General features: G+C 41.5%; 1 protein-coding gene and 1 pseudogene across 1 annotated transcript in view; one reads left to right on the top strand and one right to left on the bottom strand.

The window, feature by feature from the left end:
- Positions 1 to 3,892: 3,892 nt before the first annotated feature.
- LOC143388512 (uncharacterized) overlaps positions 3,893 to 20,470 on the top strand; it is a 61,974-nt gene continuing 45,396 nt past the window's right edge. The window contains exon 1 of the mRNA XM_077110416.1: positions 3,893 to 4,222. Within this exon, the coding sequence (XP_076966531.1) occupies positions 3,924 to 4,222 (299 nt within the window). The 5' untranslated portion in view covers positions 3,893 to 3,923. The remainder of the gene's footprint in view (positions 4,223 to 20,470) is intronic.
- Positions 19,210 to 19,641, bottom strand: LOC143388515 (M-phase phosphoprotein 6 pseudogene; annotated as a pseudogene).

The raw sequence follows: 20,470 nt of genomic DNA, 5'->3' as shown, positions 1-20,470 counted from the left end.
CTCTTAGTGGTGCAAGAGATCCACCTCAGGGCCTCACATGTTTTAGGCAACACTGAGCTATCCCTCCAGCCCTGACTTTTCTTAAAGATAGGCTTTCTCTGTTAAAACCAACTGTCACATGTGAGCTATCCCCTGGAGAGGTCCATGAGGAGGTCAAACACATCCCAACAGTTCCCTGAGGAACTGAATCTAGTCCAGGATAAGTGAGTGAGTGAGCTTAGAAACAGAGTCTTCCCCAGTTGAGCCTTGAGATGAGAATGCAGCCCTGACCCACACCTTCACTGTAGCCTTGTGAGAGATGTTGAAGCAGGCGACTTGGCTAGGCATGCCTGGGGTCCTCACCCAAAGAAGAAGTGTGTTGTTTCAATTTGGGGGTCATTTGTTACACAGCAATAGATAAGCTAATATGCATAGCTAAGCTTAGAATTGGTGTGGAAGGGGGCTATAAGAAAAAGTAACTATATAATAACTGTTATTCATATGTATGCAAACAATTTACCAAAGCTGAAATTTTCCTAATGTTATGGAGTCTGACATGGATTTATTTTCCCTATTTCAATGTTTATTTTTTCTCTGTGGTTTTATAGTTAGGTTCTGGAATGTCCCCAGTGGCTCATGTATTAAAGGTTTGGTCCTCTGGTGGTGGTATTGGGAGGTGGTGGAAACTTTAAGAAGTGGGGACTAACTAGAGGAAATGGTTCCTGGGGCCATATTTCCTAGCCCACACCCTCTCCACCATAACATTCTGCCACATCACATGCCCAGAAACAATGAAGCCAAGATATAATGGACTGAAATCTCTGAAACTGTGACCAAAATAAATCTCTCCTCCTCTTAAAATGCTTTTCTTAGCTGTTTTGTTACAGCATCAGAAAACTGACTAACACAAGTGTAAACAAGATAGTGAACAAGACAGAGGTCATATTTGTGCCCTTAAGGAGCTTACAGAGAGTTAAAGATTAAAATCCTAGTTGTAAAAAAAAGAAGAAGAAGAAGAAGTAGAAGAAGTTTACAGTATGTATGGGGAGAGGGAAAAGGGAAAAGTCATTAGTTCCATAATTCCTTCATATAGTTTAAAGTTGGGATAAGTGATATGAAGGAAGAGTATATAGAACTTAGTCTGGGTTTGCCAGAGAAAGCTTCTTTGAGGAAATATAACTGAATTTGAATTTGAAGAGGGGAGAAGAAGGGAAAAAAGGAAAATTCCAGGCAGGGAGAGTGGCATTCTTAAAGGAGAATTAGAGATGTGATTAACAATTGTGGGACAAGTTTATCTTTATGATCAAATTGTATGCTTTTATGTGATACTGGTATTGTGTGTTATCATTTTTAAAAGTTCCTTTAGAGATACATATTTGGACTGAAATATTTATGGATGAGATTATATGTTGTCTGGGATTTTCTTCAAACTAATCTAGTGGCAGGGTGAAGGTCAGGAGTGGGTGAAGTTATAGATGAAATAAGATTTTTTTAGATGATTTAATAATTATTGAAATCAGGCGATGGGTACAGGAGTTCATTTTACTTGTCTCTTGACTTTTGTGTAGGTTGGAATTTTCCATAATAAAACTCTAAAAACTGATATTCCAACAACACATACTAAAAGCTGTTTGTATATTTTTGAGAGGTCACTGCACTTACCTCTTCCTACTCAGTAAATGTTAAAATAACATATTTAGTGCAAGGGAGTGGAGTAAGTGTCATGAATTAGAAAATACACAGATGTCTCAGTTTCTGGTTATGTGACTAATATAAGAAGAATGTTCGGGTATTTACGGTACCTCTTGGCTAAAGTGTTATTTTATACTCTTTCTCATGCTCATTTTTCACTAGCCAAAGATGGTATGTTTCATATTTAGTGGAATCTTATAACATGGTTCATTTTAGAGTAGAAGCCTGTGGAAGTATTACTGAAGGCATTCTATTATTAGGTCTTATATGTTATGGACAGTATTAGAGGGAATTTATAGGTTGGAAGAGAAATACAGGGTAGAACAGATGGAAATACCCCTTCCTTAAAAAAATTCTTGGTTGGCTTGGTGTGTTAATAACATGGTGTGCATTCCTTTGATTTTCTTTTCCTTTTCTCATGTTATTCTGAGGTGGACTAGAATATGAATTTAACAGCAGGAAGGAGTGGATTTTATAAGTTGGCTATGTACTGAGTGGGGTGGGCACCTAGGGAGGAAGGCTAAAAGATGAAGCCTCTTCTTTACATTTGTTTCAGTGTTAGGTCAATGGGGAATCATCATTTGTGATTTAGATTCAGACATTTCTTGAAAATACCTTTGCCACCAAAGTGAGTTTCTCTCCATTCCCTAATAAAGATTTCACTAGAATCAGATATATGCAAATTACATTTTCCTTCTCAAGCCAAGGTTAAATACAAGGGAAAATGATGAAAGATTGCTATGGCATCACGGCTTTTCAGGACTTGAGGATGAATTTGGCTTTCTGTAAACCAGGATGAGTCTCATTTTCAGTGCAAAGCAGGAAAGGAAAGTAGTGGAGAACAGGGACTTAGGCATAAACATGTTCCAGCATAGCATTTGTGTTGAAAGGCTCTCTTTTCCCTGAAACATCAGTTATTATAGGCACTTTTCCCGCACTCTGAAAATCGTTTGGCAAATAAGGGTGTCCCATCCCTTTCTGCATTCCAGGCTGGGTTCTGGTCCCATTGCAGGGAAACACTGACCCCCAACAATGCTCCCTAAAAGCAAATGCTTTGTTCTCTCTTCACTGAATGCAGCCTGGGGTCCATTCTCAGCAGCAGGGCCTGGCATGGAAAATCTACTTGGAGCAACTTGTGGCCAGGAGGGAAAAATGCAAGCCCAGTGTGTGGGGCAGGCAGCCACCAGCAAGGCCAGTTATACCCACTGGCCAGGGGAGGCAACAACACTAAAAGAAAGGCAGACATGAGCACTATTTGTGTACCAACCCATGCCGACTCCATCCTTATACACCACCACATACTTGCCATTCCAGTCACATGCACCACACTGTCACACACATACACACAGCCATATACACACTATATAATACCCACCTGCATGCCACATACACACTCCACTCAGATATCACCCACGCTACATTAACACACATCTGTGCAGGCACGCTTCATCAAACAGTGCATAAGGTACACACATACACACACAAACAGACTGCAGTCAGTTGGTTGCTTTCCCATTAAGTCAGGTGGGTTGCAGACTGGAAAAGTTGGGTGTCAGAGGCAAGAAGTGATGGTGCTGGCCACTATCCTGAGCTGGACCTGGGAGTAGAAGGCAGGCCCAGGATTGAGCTTGCGTGGGGGCATATGTGTCCCCTAGGACTCTCTCTGGTCGCATGAGAAGGGTGAATGAGAGAAATGTGAGAAACGCCTGCCTGCAAAGAGGCTATTGTGTGTGTGTAAGAGAGAGCGCTGGAGAGAGGGAGCAGGGAGAACACCTCGCTCAGAGACGCGTCCAGAGCCTCCTATCAAGAGGGTCGGACGGGCGTGTAAGCTGTGTGCACAGTCCTCGGTGGAGCGTGTGCACGTGTCTGCCATTCTCCAGGCGACTCTGCTCGGAGGAAGTGTGTGAGGGAAGCGTGCTTGTGAGCTGGTTTGCGTGGCCCGACAAGGCGACCAAGGCGCGTTTGTCCTAAGGGTCCTCCATTGGAGTCTGTTGGAGGAACAAGGGAGTGAGCTGCAGGAACTCGCCTTGGAGGGAGGCGACGCCACCGCCCGCGCTCCGGGTCCGGGCGTGCGTGAGGAGGCCGGGCTCACCCAGGGCGCGTGGCGGAAGCTGTGGCGGCGAGAGCGCGCGTGTGCTTGTGCGCGTGCGCTTGGGGGCGCGGCGCGGAGAGAGGCGGCAGGCCCAGCCCGGTCGCAGCAGCAGCTCGGGGCCGCTCCTCCTCGAGCCTGGGACCGCCGCGCACCAGCCGCCATGGTCGCCGCGCCCTCCCGCGTCTGCAGCCGGCTCAGCGTTCTGTCCGCCCAGACGCCACTTTCCGGGCTCCCGGCCTCGGCTCCGTGCAGAGGAAGAGGAAATGAGTGCGGCCGCCGCGCAGGCGTCCGAACGGGCTTGGAAGAGCGAGAAAGTGGACGAGGCGCAGGCCCTGGCGCGGAGCTGCGCCGCCCGCAGACCCGACTTCCAGCCGTGCGACGGGCTCTCGATCTGTGCCACTCACAGCCATGGCAAGTGCTTCAAGCTGCACTGGTGCTGTCACCTAGGATGGTGTCACTGTAAGTAGAGCCGCGTGTCCGCTACCATCGCGGTCCTGGGGGCACCCGCGGGGCAGTGCGGGTCGCGGCTGGCGCGGTGCAGCCTGGGGCTAAGCGCCCTCCGGGGGCTGCCGCGCCGCAGGCTGGGGCCGCGCTGAGCTGGGGTCGCTAGAACTGCCCTGAAGCGCAACGCCTGGGCTTGCGCTGCCTTGGCAACGAGAGGAATTCCCGGGGGGAGGTTAGCTCTGGTCACTGGCACGAAAAGGGGATGCCCTCGTCCCGGCAAGCTTTTTCTTTGGTACCAGAAATGTCCAGGCCGTGTACTGAGAAGTGGTAGAGCGTCCGCGGAGTTGATGGCCAGCGGAGGGGAAGCCTCCGTTGCGGGGTCGGTGGTGCAAGAAGCGCCTCACTTTCTTTCTCACTTGGCTTCCCGACTGCTGTTTAAAAAAGTCTTGGAAATTGAACTTGTCCCATTGATCATATTCCAACTGAGAAAGCGCTGAAATGTGAGAAATTGCTTCCAGGAAGTTTAATGGAACCGTTTTGGAGGGCACACTCTTTAGATACCCAGTTGCAGCATTTAGATCCAAGTTATGAGTGTGTTTAAGAATTAGAAAATAAAATGACTTGTAGATACGCTTGAAGGATCTTAATTTAATGTATGAAAGCTAGAATTACATGGTCCGGGACCTTTCTCTGTCTTTATGCTGCCTTTGATTTTTTAAGTAGATTAAACTTAAGTAGCCATTTAATCAGAATTCCACAATTTGATTAGTTCATAGTATTTGGCCTTCTCTATATGATGAATCGTTTCTTTTTAGAAATACATTCTAAAGTTAGTTTCCACATAATATTAGAAGGTTTTCGTGTGCTTATTTAGGACACAATTTTTCAAGTGAACTTAATATTATTTTTTTCCTTGTTGGTTAGAAGAAAGTGACTCACCAAAGATGCCGTATATAACAAATCCCTTTTTACCTTAACTGAACATGATTGGATATTTTTAGTCGAATTTGTGAATAAAGGGACAGAAAAATCCTTGCATTTTCTTTACAAATTCAAAGCACATGAAGCAGTACTGTTTTTGTCTTCCATCTGCTGATGGATCAGTTTCTTCTTATGTCACATTATTCTTATTGTGCTTAGAGAAAGCAATGGGGACAGGTTACATAGTTGGAAGTAGCAATCACGGGAAACCTGGATGCTAAAGTACACAAGTAGGAGTCTGGTGAGGCAGTTTTCCTGCGGAGGCATAGTGTGGACTATGAGGAAGGTTTAAATTGGTCCAAGTCAGTGCCTGTTTCCAGCATCCCTTCTAAGTGCACCATTACTGTTGGAAACCTTAGTCTAATCAGCTAGCTTCTTCCTTCATTAGCCTTGACTCTTAAAATATTCTTCCTTATAAGGAGCTGAAATCTTTACTTTCTAACTTCTTTCCATGGGTCCTATTTGTGCCTCATAAGATCATATAGAACAAATTCTTTTTCAGAAGAATTGGCTGTTTGAGCTGTTTACATATATGTATCTGAATGTGCATGGGAATTTTTTTTTTAGACAGTGACTCTTTTTATCCCTGGCCATTCTCATAATGAAATAGATTTTCCTGGTGTTTTCTGTAATAGGTTTGAACTTCATGTTCATTGAGTGACTGAATGAAGATAGCCACCATTTTCCTCTGAAGCCATTGTTTTGTCCTGTTTATAAATTTACACTGCCTTTTGCCCTTTTATGGAAGAGTATCCAGGCTCCTAAGCATCCTGGTTCTGTTCTGAACCTGTGCTAATGAACATGATCCTGTAAAGGTTGTAACCCCAGAAAGGCAGGTAGTATCCCAGTTGTGGTCTGATCAACCAGAGTGGAGCAAGACTGCTACGTTCCCATCTTTGAGATACTTCTGTTGCTGCAGCTATAGAGTCACATTAGCTCTTCTGATATCCACATTTTGTCATACTGAACTTGCTGCTGTCACATTGAACTAAGCTTGCTATCAACTAGAGCCATTGAATGGGTCTTTCAAAAAAAAATTATGGGGGCAATTAAGCCAGTTGTGGCAGTTTCCATTTCAAAATTATAGGTATATTTTTAGACACAAGTACATAGATAACCTTAGATCTTTTTCCTTATTTTAGGAGGATTAGCCTATTTTTCTTACTATGTTTTTTCATTCCAGCTTTTTAATAATACATATTAGTTATTCCTCCTAGGTTCATGTCATCCCCATCTTAGATGCCAGCAGTGTATATTAACTTTATATACCTTCATTCTAACTATTAATAAAATAGGAAAATTAGGAAAAATTTATAGAGTCCTGAAACTCAATAGCAATTCATTAATGACTACTTAAAGTTGTTCACACAATTACCTAGTCACCTAAGCATACTTTTATCCATCTTTTATTTCTCACATCCACGTGGCTGTAACCAGAGTTGGTCAGATGACCTTGTTGCAATCCTACCAACACAGGATTTTTACTTCTTCTTTCTATCTATGATCTATCTTACGAACTATCTCTCCTAAAAACACACACACACACACACACACACTAATATGGTATAACTCAGATTGGTTCCACAAATGCTCACCACTTTCTTTTCTAAATAGTTAGTAGCTGATTTTGAATAAATGATCTGAATTTTGAAAAGGATTGATGTCAGGTATACTGCACTGTTGTGACAATTCTCTCTGATTTGAAATTTAGACCTACATTCATTTGCTCTTTTATAGTCTTCGGCCAGGCTCTGATTCTCATGCTTCCTGCCTGGGCAGCACTTCAGTGATCCATTCACAAGGAGCTGTGTCATTAAAAGCAGCCAGGTGCTGTGTTATGGTCTCCTCACCTGATTGGGCATCAACTCTTTCTACCCCTTTTAGCCCAAATAGCATTTTTATCTTAGGAGAAATAAGTCAACATACTTAAGAAGTTTGTTCATATTTTCTCTCTCTCTCTCTCTCTCTCTCTCACTCTCTCACTCTCTGACTCTCTCTCATCTCTTTCTCTTTCTCTCCCTCATTCATGAAACACTTCAGTTCTAAGCATGCATATGTCATGAGCACCTTCTCTTTATGAGACATTATTATGAAAATAATACAAATGTGAATACATCTGGATTCTGCCCTTTAAGCAGGGTCTAGGGAAAGTTGCATGCTATATTTTCCTTGAAAATGGTGGATTCAGAATAAATAAAGGAAGTTTAGCAATATATAACTGATGTTAAAATTGTAAAACTTATAACCTTATTGAATAGAAAAGGCTGAAAAAATGAACATGTTTATAAAAGATGTGGAAAGCTTACATATATATTCATATTCATAGATGAAGTGCTTGGTGCATTATTACATAATTAGTGTATTTGGGTGATGACTGACTTTTGATGTCTAGGAGCAAAACTGTAGCATCTCCTATTGGTGTTAAAGATAGATTATGGTGTTGAATAAACCGTGACTCTGAATCTGTTACTTAAACTTTCTTAGTAAGAAATGATATTAGACTGAATTAATAAGTGAAGGTTTTTGTTGTTTTTTTTGTTTTTGGTACTGGGGAATTGAACTCAGGGCCACTCAACCACTGAGTCACATCCCCAGCCCTTTTTGTATTTCATTTATAGGCAGGGTCTCACTGAGTTGCTTAGGACCTCATTAAGCTGCTGAGGCTGGCTTTGAACCTTCAATCCTCCTATCTCAGCCTCCTGAGCCACTGGGATTACAGGCATGTGCCATCATTCCTGGCCATAAGTGAAGGTTTCTAAGAAGAGTCTTGAGAAAGGAAAAGGTATGACTTGGTTAGAGTGGAGAGATGGGGGGAAGCCATATGCAAGTATTATGAGGTAGATTTTTGTGGGGACAGATTATTTAGAAGGAAAAAGAAATAGATTGGTGGAGATAGAGATAAGTGGGTGGATTTGAGAGAAATCTGAGGTGAAGTCTGTAGCTCAATAGATTTGAAGAATAAGAGGCAACTTATTAAAAATAACTTCTGGACTTTTGGAATTCTGCCTTTTGCAGCTTAAATCAATGGAGATGCAGGATTGGGAAGAAGATCATGAATCTGTGTTTGGATTTATTGTGTTTAAGCTGCTTTTGTCATCTCATGGTGATGTCAGTAAGCCATTAGATAAAGAATCTGAAACTCAACAGGGGGAGGTCTGGGCTAGAGATACCATGGAAGTCATTTACTTATTATAGTTTGCAGTTATAGCCATGAAGTGTGAGATTGCCAAGGGGGGAGAAGGTAGCACCAGAAGTGAAGAAAACCCTTAGGCTTTCCTTTAGAACACCAGTGTTTAAAGTCTGGACCCAGGAGGATAATTTCTAGAGGAGACTTGGAAGAGATGGCTATAGAAGAAATATATGAATAGTATTTCAGAAGCCAAGGGAAACGAGTATTTGAAGAAAGAATACTAAGATAAACCCCATTTTCAGCAAGTTCTTAGACACTCTTGAAATGTAATAGTAGTAATTTTCTTTACTGAAGAGGAGGATGAAAGGTTGAGCCTTGACTTTAGGAATATACATAATTGAAGTTTGAATCCAAGCTATTTGTGGCAGTAATACTTCAAGGTAAAAAGGAGGTAGAGTGCCAGGAGTATCCTTGATTAGGACACATAGATGATTTTTAATATTTATTCAATGATTACTTTGTGCTGGAGTAAACTTAATATACTGAGTACTTTCTAGTCAGTTATGTCATTATATCCATTTTAGAGCTGAGAAAAAAGCCTAGAGAGAGAGGTTAAGGAACTTTCCCTTGGGCATAGAGCTAGTAAGGACTGGAGCCTAGATTTGAATCTGTGTTATGACTGATTCTAGGACCTGGACTTGGAACCACCATTGGTGCTACAGAGCAATGTAAAATTAATGACCAGAGCAGAATCCAGAGAGCTCAACTTCATTAAAGCCAGTGATGGTGAAAGTTTAAGAAATGGGCAGGTGGTATGCATTGCAGCAGTGAAATCCAGAAGATGAGAACTTTAAAAAGGTCACTGGATATTGAACAGTACAGCCCAAGTGAAGGGTTAAGAAAGAGAAAGTGATTAGAAAGTGACAGGTGGGGTTGAGTGGGTGTACAAGGTATGACGTAGGTGCCACCAGCAGAACTCAGAGTTGGCTTAGTAAAATCACATAAAAGATGAGCTCAACTTTCTGCAGAAGACATCTTAAAAGATGTCGGTTTCTTTCAGGTTGAAAGCAGGAAGAGTGGGACTTGATGTTGTCTAATAGATGGTATTAGCATATCTAAAGAAAGACTGTCACAGCAGAAGGTGGATGGGCAGCCTAGAAATGTGGAAGGAATGGGGACAGGAAAAGCAGGTGCTTTTCAGGGACTGTTGAGAGAAGGTGGTATGCTGCCTATCCTGGGTGGGCTTGGGGCGGAGCTGTCCCTGCAAACCCTGGTGGCTTTAATTCCTGTTATTAGCTCTCCTACATGGAGACAGGAGCTGTTAGAGAATTCAAATGTCTGGACTTTAGGGAAATATGCTTCTTTCTGTTAGTAAATTAGCATGATATTTCTCATGTTATTCTGTTTTCCCTACTTTTATACAACTCTATGGAAACTCAACAGGGTCCAGCTCTGACTTCCCTAGGGGAAAGGTAGTTGGTTTTTCTAAAGAACTTCTTAATCATTTCTATGACACGAGCTAGAGAGAAAGTATTCAAGAAGGCTGACAGTGAAACCCAGACCCCCAACAAAAAAAAAAAAAAAAAGAGTGGGAAGCTGATTAGCTAGAAAACTCTAGTTATGCTTTTTTCCTGAGCATGAAGATTCTAACTGTGTCTAGTGATTCAAGGATGAGAAGAATAGGGTTCTGGATGAGTTTCTTCGAGGCTCTTCCAACTAGGGAAAGCTGATAGGTAGGGCGTCTTTCCATCTGAGTGGTGCTTCAGTCACGGCTGCACTGACCTCAGCAATAACAAGTACAGAAGGGCACAGTAGGGATTGTTTTGTATGTGTTAGTTTATTCAGACCTTGCAACAAACTTGTGGGGCAAACACTCTTACTGTCCTCTTTTTGATCAGGAAACTCACATAAGGTCACATATAGTATCTTTGGTGGCCTGTAGTAGCTGCGCATCAGAATGTGACAGACCAACTGGCACCAGGGCTGCTGGTTTCTTGATTCTGCTGAAGGTACTTTGAGGAGGAATTCAGCTGTTTTAAATGATCTTTGGAACAAGCAGAAATTAAGTAATTAAGTAAGAATGGCTTTTGATTTTAAGAGAAGGGCAATTATCTGCAACATGGATGTTTGTGAACTCCATAAAACTGTGCTATAAAAAAACACTTGAGGCCAGGCATAGTGGCACTCACCTGTAATTCCAGCAATTTGGGAGGCTGAAGCAGGAGGATAGCAAGTTCCAGGCCAGACTCAGCAACTTTGCAAGACCCTGTTTCAAAATAAAAAATAAAAGCTGGGTGTGGTGGCGCATGCCTGTAATCTTAGCAGCTTAGGAGGCAGAGGCAGGAGGATCCTGGATTCAAAGGCAGCTTCAGCAATGGGGAGGCACTAAGCAACTCAGTGAAACCCTGTCTCTAAATAAAAGACAAAAAAAATAGGACTGGGGATGTGGCTCAGGGGTCAAGTGCCCCTGAGTTCAATCCCCAGTTATTTATTTATAAATAAATAAATAAATGGGGTTTGGTATAGCTCAGTGGTAAAGTGTCTCTGGGTTCAATCTGCACACCCACAAGTTTGATAATGTACAATGATACTTTTTTTAAAAATAGGCAAAAATATATTGTATAGCATGAAGCTTCCATCATGTCATATCCTCAAATAATTCCTAACTTTTAGGTGCAAATCTTTTTTGGGATTAGACTTGCATACAGACATTTGAATTGTCACTTGCAGGCCTGTTGAACTGAGATTTGAACCAGATGGCTTTTGAGGGCCTTTCTGTGGTAATTTATTACATTACAAAACCTTCGTTTCATTTAAGTTTGTTCTTTCGTGTTATGGCATCTCATTGATTATAGGAAAGAGTATTTCTAGAGAAATTAAGTAATATTGATTTCAGATAAACCTAGGAATGCCTTTGACATATGTCTCATAAGTGAGCTTTTTTGAAAACGAACATATGGTTTATACATACACCGGGGAAGGCCGAGTTTTCCTAGAAAGAACAAGAGCTTTGATGTCAGACACACCTGTCTTAATCATGGTCCTTCTACCTCTCAGCGTTGTGACCCTGGACAGGCTGCTTAACCTCTCTCAGCTTCAGTGTCCATTTCTATAAAACAGGAGTAAAAACCCTACTTTCCAGGGTTAAGAACATATAAGCAAAGTAGTGGACAATGTAGCATCCTTGTGGCAGGCTCTTGAGTTGGACTTTGTGTTTCCATCATAGCTCTTCCCATTTTCTGGTTATGTAATTTGGGAAATTACTTAAATCTGTCTTTGAATTTCCTCTCTCTCCCTTTTTTTTCCATAACTGGGAATTGAAACACAGGGGTACTTTATCACTGAGCTACATCAGTTAGCAGTTAAAATAGTTTTAATAGGAGATTTATTTAGAACACTTTTCAGAGCAATTTTCAAAACCCTTTCATTTCATATATTTATTTAGCCAATATTGAATTAAGTCCCTGCCTTGTGCTAGGCACTGGTTTAAGTTGCTGCCTAGAGAACCCACAAAAATTCCTGCCCTGTAGAACCTACATTCTAGTGGAAGGAGAGAAACCAGAAGGGAAATCAGAATACTACACTAAGCAATGGATTCTTTAAGTGCTGGACTAGCAGGAGAGAGAGCGTCAGGGATTTGTTTTTAAAAGGGTCCTTATGGAGGGCTTCACTGAGGTGATATTTGGACACAGGATGTGAGAGTGGTGCTTATTTACCTAGGGAAGAGCACGGCAAGCCGAAGAAACAACAAATCCAAAAACCCTGAGGCAGGAATGTTCCTGGAGCAGTGGAAGATCCTGCAGGGCTTTAGCAGCGTCACAGTGCACTGAGCAAGCAGTAGGCGGTGAGGGTCAGTGAGGGGAGGCCCTGGGTATTGCTTATGGGGCTTCTGGCTTCCACAGAATGGGAAAACCAGTGGAAAGTTCTGAGCAGAGGCGTCAAATGGTGTTACTTAAATTTTAAGAGACTCACTCTAGTCAATTTGTTCAGAAGAAATTCTCAAGGAAGGCCAAGGCAGAAGCAGGAAGACCAATTAGGAAGCTGTTGCAATAATTCAGATGAGAAATGACAGTAATGTAGACAAGAATGGCATCAGTGGAGGTGATGAAAAAAATAGTTAGATTCTGGGTGTATTTTGAAAGGAGCATCTATGTAAAAAAGGAGTGAGGAGAGTTCCAAGAGTTATGGCCTAAGAATGGGAATGATGAACTTGAAGCTTCCCTTAGTTGAGATGGGAAGGACTGCAAGAAGGGTAGAGGGGTTGGAGTGAAATTGGGAGTTTAGTTGACAACATTTTAACTTGTTTTAGACATGTAAAAATGAAGACACCTAGAAAGATGTTCAAGTGGATATGTTGATGAGGCTGTTGGGTATACAAGTCTTGGATCCAGGTTAGAGAGAGAAAATTGAGGCTCCTTAGTTACAGATGTTTCCTACAGCTGCCAGGCAAGATGAGGTCACAGGGTCAAGTGGGTATAGATGGACAAATATTTACCTGGCATCCTGACACAGTCTATAACTAAGAGTTGATGAGGCAGAGCAGCAAGGAGACCAAGAAGGAATGGCAGGAAAGACAGGGAAATCTAGATAAAGATACACCCTGAAATCTATAGGCAAGAAGTGAGGGAGAGATCAGCTTGGCAGAAACCACGGTTACACTGAGACTTGATCAGTTGAGATGTAATGTTGGTGAAAACTTGATGCACATCTGCTTTCTAACAAAATAAAGTAACAGGGACCAGCTTAACCCTTCTTGCTGGAAACGACACCAAGGAACTAGATTATATGAAACAGTGATTTTCAAGACACTATCAGATTTTGAATGAAGGACAGTGATGTCAGAAAGTGAGTACTAACTGAAGTGAACCCTACCACTGCCCCAGTTTCCAGGCCATGTACAGAGAGGGACAACCCAGATGGGACATTGCTGGAAAAGCTGTGAAAGAGGAAAGATGGAGACTCTCGAAATCTTTGGAGGCCCCCTTAAGCATTCAACAGAGATTGGTGTGAAGAGCCACTATAAGAGCCACTATAAAGACTGAGCATGATGGTGCACAACCACAGTCCCAGCTAAATTGGAAGGTTGAGGACCAGTTGAGCTCAAGTCTGGGCAACATGGTGAGACCCCCAGATCAGAAGAACAAGATTGGAAGGAACACCACCTGCCACTTGCATAGGCTTGGGAGTAGTGCCTGTTTCTATCAGCCATCGTGGAAAACCTTATCACTCACAAGAGATTGTGTAGAAGACTGAAAAGAGTCTTGTATCAATGATGGGAAATAATTACCCTTAAACACTGTTTCAGTTCCACCTAACAAATCTTACAAATAAGACCCAAATAGCTTAAAACTGTATCCCAGAACAAAGCTCAAGAATATTTTTAGGGCCACAACCACAACCAAAGTTCTACTCATGCCTCAGAAGGGGCTTGTCTTCAGCGTCCTCTGCTGTGGATCTGAGGAGACTCCAGTGAAACCAGCTATATCCCAAATGGCGCCAACTATCAGTAGATCCAGAAGGTGATCAAAGACGGGCTGGTCATCGATGAGCTTGCTACTGTCTATTCCCTGGGCTCAATCTGGAAAAACACCTTGGCCTGCAGATAGAGCAGTCACATGAGCATAGGGTAGAATAGGTAACCTGGAGGAGAGGGTGAGAGTTGTGCACCAGGTTCTCATAAGAGACCGTGAATCTAGATATTTCCACTTGTACCAGAGCCTGTACCTGGAGATGAAGGAACATGGCCCCAAACAAAGCAGATTCTCATGGAGCATGTCTACAAGCTAAAGGCAAATAAGGCCTGTGAGAATCCTGACTGGCCCAGCTGAGGCCATGGGTCTGACATCAGGGAAGACAACCACCTTTGTGAAGAGCATCTCCAGGCCAAGAAAGGAGGAGGAGATCATCAAGACTGTGCAAAGATGAAGAGGCCCAGAAATGAAGCTCTACCTCCTGTGTGGCCTTCTTACTTACATAGACCAGTCATTCAAATAAAAGAAGCCTTGATCTGTGTGGGGAAAAAAGTCAGAGAATATTTATAGGAATCCAGAAGTGGCCAGGAGCCAACAGGCACCCAGACCTCCAGTCAAAGCTTTAACAGAAAGACAAAGGGGTAGAATAATTAATGTCGTCCATAATGAGGAGAAAATATTCAGGTGAAATCAACCCATACCTGACACAGATAAAAGAATTAGCACACGAGGTCATGAAAATAATTTTTAAAATTATGTCTCAGGCTTTAAAAAGTTAGGCATATGGAAGGCATATTTTTAAAAGACCCAAATTAAGCTTAGTTATGTGTTGTGGTTTGGGTGTGAAGTGTCCCTGAAAAGCTCCTGTGTTAATGCACGGATATTTGTAAGTGAAATGATAGGATTGTGACAGCCATAACCTAATCACTCTCTCCTAGTTTGAATGGGCGAGGTGGTCACTGTAGGAGTGTGGCTGGAGCAGATGGGACACTGGAGGCTGCCCTCAAAGGGTTTTTTGCCCTGTACCCCTTTTCCCCTTCTCTACTTGGATACTTCCTGGTCACCTTGAGCACAGCTCTCCTCCACCATGCCCTTCCGCCATGATGGTCTGCTTCACTTTGAGCCCAGAGCAGTGGAGTCAGCACACCATGGACTAAACCTCTGAAACTGTGAGCCAAGATACTTGTTCCTCTAAGGTTTTCTTGTCAGGTATTTTGGTCACAGTGACACAAAGCTGACTAACACTCTATGGAAACTATAATATTTGAGACTGAATTAATGATAGATTACTGTAGTGGAAACTACCACAGTGAAACATAAAGATAGAAGTAAAAACAACTTTGAAATGCAGTAGCATCAGTGAGCTGTGAGACAGTTTCAAGGGTTTTCATGATGTGTAACGAAGTTCTGAAAGAAAAAACCAACCCAGAAATCTATCTCCCAAAAGCTAAATAACAGCTTCCTTAAATACAGTAAAGTCAAAAGTAGTTCTAACTATCTGAATAAATAAATGTCGGTCTGTTATAAAAATATCTTTAAAAGATAAAACCATTTAAATAAAAATAACAGCGGAGGCAGGAGATATGCATACATAAAATGACAATAAGAGCATCCAGGTCAAGAACAACAACCCTAAGATTCTTGTCCTGTGTGACATGGTGTGTCATGTGATGGTCGAGTGTGATCATTTAAAGATGCAAACATGCAATAATAAGAGGGAGTCTTACCTAATCACTAAGGAAAGGGAATAATAAAAAAGTGAAAAATGAGAGATGGAGCAACAGGAACGCTCCTGCTTTGCTAGTGGGAGGCTCCATTCCAGAAGAGGGTTTTTTCAGTTTCCAACAAAATGAAACATGACCTTACCACATAACCCAGCAATGTGTTTTCAGGTATTTACCCCATGCATTGAGACGTGTCCTCACAAAAACCTGTGCAAAATTTTTATAGCATCTTTATTCATATTTGCCAAATCTGGAACCATGATGTGTTTCAAAAAGTAAATGTGAGGACTGTGTGTAACTCAGTGGTAGAGCACATGCCTAGCCTGCTGAGACCCTGGGTTCCATCCCCAGCACCACAAAATAAACAAAAGAAATCCAGTGTATGTGCTACATCCATACAATAGAATAGTATTCATGGATAAAAACTGAGATTTCATAACACCAAAAGGCATGAAAGAATTTTATCTTATCTATTTATTTATGACAGGGAAATAACATGGATAATGGATTCATGCCTATGGTGTGGGCATATTATTCTCTGAAAGATCTTTAAGAGCATAGTGCTTAGTGGTGCCCTTCCATCTAAAGGGGCTAGATGCTCTCCAATTGCAAGTGTAGCGTGTGGGCTAGAAGTGTTCATCCATGCCAGGGCACTTGCCTAGCATGTAAGTTTAGAACATCTCAAGTATGAGGAGTTTTAAAAAATCATTGATTGCAGGGATTCAGGGGTGTGAAGAGGATGAGTAGTAGGTTTTTAGAGCAGTGAGTTTATTCAGTATGATGTTATAATGGTAGATACACAGGACAATATTCATTTTTCAAATCCCATAGAATTATATAATCCAATACAAAGAGTGAACTCTAATGTCAAGTGTCAGCTTTGGATTAATAGAAGTACTTCCATATTTGTTCATTTGTGGTAGCATGCTTGCCTGGCATGCATGAGTTCCCAGTGTTCAAGCCCCAGCACTGCTAAAAAACAACAAAAGTGTATTAATATATAGATATGTTTCCACAATAGGTATCACTGTAGTAAGTATACTGCACTGTAATGCAAGATATCAATAAGAAAAAGAGGGGCCAACATGGGAACATTTCAGGATTTACATTTTAAGACCCAGGATGCATTTGGAAAAAGCATTTGCAAGGCTAACTAGTTGTCTTTTCAGTTTTGAAGAAGGTCAGCAAGATCCCTTAAAGTGTTCTTCCTGTGTCACACGCAACTCAGCGAGGGTCCCTATTGTCTGCTCACTTTTAAAACCTAAAATTTATACTAAAAAATCCATTAATTAGAAATAATTTCACTTCTAGAAACTTAAAGGTAATAATCAAAAGTTAAAGAATACAAAGATTTTCTAAAGGGAATTGGTTAAATTATGAAAACACCCATATTAAGGCACGATTGAAGTTAGCCATTAGAATCATTTTATGGTCAGTTCTTAGGAATGATGTAACTGGTACATAGCTTTTGAAGGAAAAGAGTTTCAGTAGATCCAAATTGTTTTGAAATGTGACTTTTAAAAAGCTTGTGAAGGTTTAGTAGGTAGAAGGATTGTCATCATTTTTCTTTATACTTTTATGCACCCCAGGTTGATTTTGTTTTCTTTAAGCAAATGTATTGCATTTATACTTCAACCCAGAAAAGATGAAGCTGCCAGGCCTGGGGGCACACACCTGCAATCTCATCTTCTGGAGAGACTCAGGCAGGAGGATCTCAAATTGGAGCCTGCCTGGGCAACTTAGAGATACCCTGTCTCCAAATAAATGACAAGAGGGCTGGTGTATAGCTCAGTGTAGAGCACTTATTTGCCTAGCATATTCCTGGACTCAATTCCTGCACCACCCCCTACAAAGAAAGGGCAGGGGGGGGGTTGGTGAAGAAAGGAGTGAGGGAGGAAAGGAGGGAAGTCAAAGAAGGAGGAGGAGGAGGAGGAGGAGGAGAAGGAGGAGGAGGAGAAGAAACAATAAAGGAAGGGGAAGGAGAGAGGATACAAAATTCAAGCAGGAAGAGATACTGATAACCTCATTTTACTCACTGTAGTATTTATAGTGATTGTCTTTGTAGAATTCAGAGGGGCTGGAGATGTTGTTCAGTGGTAGAGTGCTTTCCCAGCATGCACAAGGCCCTGGGTTTGGCTCTAACACCACACACACACACACACACACACACACACAAAATAGTTCCATAAACTTGATAAATTACATTATAACTTGTTGAGCTACCTTAAAAATGTCATAAATACTATACCCAATGGTTGCACACCTGTGATCCCAGTGACTTGGGAGGCTAAAGATGGAGGATCACGATTTTAAGGCCAGCTCAAGAATTTGGTGAGACCCTATCTTAAAAATTAAAAAGAAGGGTTAGGGATGTAGCTCAGTGGTAAAGCCACCCTGGGATCAACCCTTAGTATTCCACACCCCCCTGCATAAAAAGAATGTCCCAGATGTCTTTCTATTTTTAGGCCTTACACCTTATTGCCACCAGTGGAGCACCGGGACTAGCGAACCCAGAAAAAATTTCCCCGGTATTCCTGGACTTCTTGAATAAATGTCTTGAAATGGATGTGGATAAGAGAGGCTCAGCAGGGGAATTACTAGAGGTAAATTTGGAAATGATGCGATTTGGGGGAATATTGACTCTTTTTGAATAACCAACAGAAAGTTTTCATTTCACTGTTCATTGACCACTAGCAATAAGGCAGCTGCTACATTTTAGGGTTTCATCTGCCAGGAGTAAAAGTTTAATTTCATGATAGTTTGTTGTGGTATATTATCAAATATCAGGTCCATTTGATGCTGGTGTGAGTGTATTAATGGGCTGTTTAACTGTCGATCTTTAGAATTTAGAGCAATTAAAAACAACTGTTTTCAAAACAGCTTATGAAAGTTATGGTTGTGACTTTGAGAGTTTGGGCAGGTATTAAAATTTGAGTTGTTTAAGTCAATTGTATTCATAAGTAGTCTTCAGGCCTTAGTTGAAAGAACATGTTTTGCTTCTAAATTATGCACTTTTTGTTTCCTTTCTTTGGAAGCACCCATTCCTGACTATGGCTAAACCACTCACAAGTTTAACGCCATACATCTTGGCGGCCAAGGAGGTTCTCCAGAAAAACTACTGAAATGCCATCCTATTCTTTTTTGTGTGTTTGGAAACAGATGTTTATTAACATACCATTTTTAAAAAATTAAATGCCTTAAACAAAAAAACAATACCATAAAGTGAAAGACCTGGTAGCATGCAAATACTTCAGGTTGGAGAGGCATGTTTGCTCTTGCTGAATGTACATATAATAAATTCCTATGACATTTGACTCCAAAATTAATGTATGAATCAGTCGGACATGATTATATGACTAATATTTTAAAGTAAAGCATAGTCTTAAAGGCAATTTAAACACTGGCATTAATCTACAGGAGACCATTCAAGGTCAGTGACTGGAGAGCTATATAAAAAGAACGCTGTGCCTATGTACATCTGTGAGATTCAGGCTCAACTTCTGCTTTTGATGAACCTGACTTGGAAAAGGATGTATAACATCCATTACACACCTGTTTCAAACACAGTCTGTTTCTAAAATTACACATCTCTTTGCAAATAAAATCAACTATTAATAGCTAAAAGAAGCCACTGGGATGGGCCCTGAAGTCTGCTGTTCTCACTGCCACCCCGAGACATATTTTAAGGCACCATTTTTAATCTTGGGGGTTTGAGAACATCATCTTTGCTTTAACTGGTTCTAGGTCTCCAATTTCATCTTCTTCATAATTGGCATGGTCTCCTTTCTTGGCAAACTTTTTTCCAGTTGTCCCCCCAAGGTCTCATATCTTCTAGCCATTTCCTCACCTGACACATCAAGCTCTACTATTTCATCTTCATCTTTATCTTCGGCTTTCTTCTTAGCATTCCTCTGAAGCATCAATTTCTCAACTTCAGGATTAAATCCTCTGAATGACATTCCTCCACACAGATCTTCACACTGCTCCTCGGTTATGACACTCTTTCTCTTTAAGCTCTGGCAAATCCAAGTTCCAGTGCTCTTCACTGATGATCTTCTTTTCTTCTTCCTCTAGTTGTTTCTTGGTTTCCGAGTCCAGTCCCCTTTGCATGAACTTCATGCACATCAGGTTCTTTCATGAAGTTGGTCTTGCGCTCAGCCGCCGTGCTGGCTGCATTGCCGGCATCCTATTCTTTAATTTTCTGAAAAGAAAAATTTTTAAAACTTTATTATAATAAAGTGTTCATTATAATAAAGTGTTCATTGTTGTAAATTTGCCATTTTAGCCCTGTTAAGTGGACAACTCAGAGGCATTAATTACACTCACAATATTGTACAACCTTCTGTTTCCTGAACAGTTTTGTCCCTCCGAGCAGAAGCTCTGCCACCATGTAAGTAAGAACTCCCATTCCTCCTCCTCCACCCCCTGGCTGCCACCATTCTTTATTTTTCTTTTATTTGTTCTAATTAGTTATACATGGCAGTAGAAGGCACTTTGACACATCATACACAAATGCAGTATAGCTTCTCATGTTTCTGGTTGTACGTGATGTAGAGTCACATCAGTCATGTGGTCACACATGTACCTAGGGTAATAATGTCCACTCTTCTTCCCACCCCATACCTGGCTCCCCTCCTTTCCCTCCCCTCTGTCTAATCCAAAGTAACTTTATTCTTCCATAGCCACGCTCCTTATGATGAATTAGTCTCAAAATATCAGAGAAAACATTTAAACTGTGGCTTTTGGAATTAGCCTATTTTGCTTAGTATGATATTCTCCACTTCCACTCATTTACTGGCAGATGCCATGACTTTGTTCTTCTTTAAAACTGAGTAATATTCCATTGTGCATATTGACCACATTTTCTTTATCCGTTCCTCTGTTGGAGGACACCTAGGTTCGTTCCATAGTAAAGCTATTGTGAGTTGAGCTACTTTATAGCATTGATGTGGCTGCA

Source organism: Callospermophilus lateralis, chromosome 10 (assembly GCF_048772815.1).
Source record: "Callospermophilus lateralis isolate mCalLat2 chromosome 10, mCalLat2.hap1, whole genome shotgun sequence".
Lineage (NCBI taxonomy): Eukaryota > Metazoa > Chordata > Mammalia > Rodentia > Sciuridae > Callospermophilus > Callospermophilus lateralis.
The sequence above is the reverse complement of the archived record's forward strand: the minus strand, read 5'-3'. Positions and strand labels throughout refer to the sequence as shown.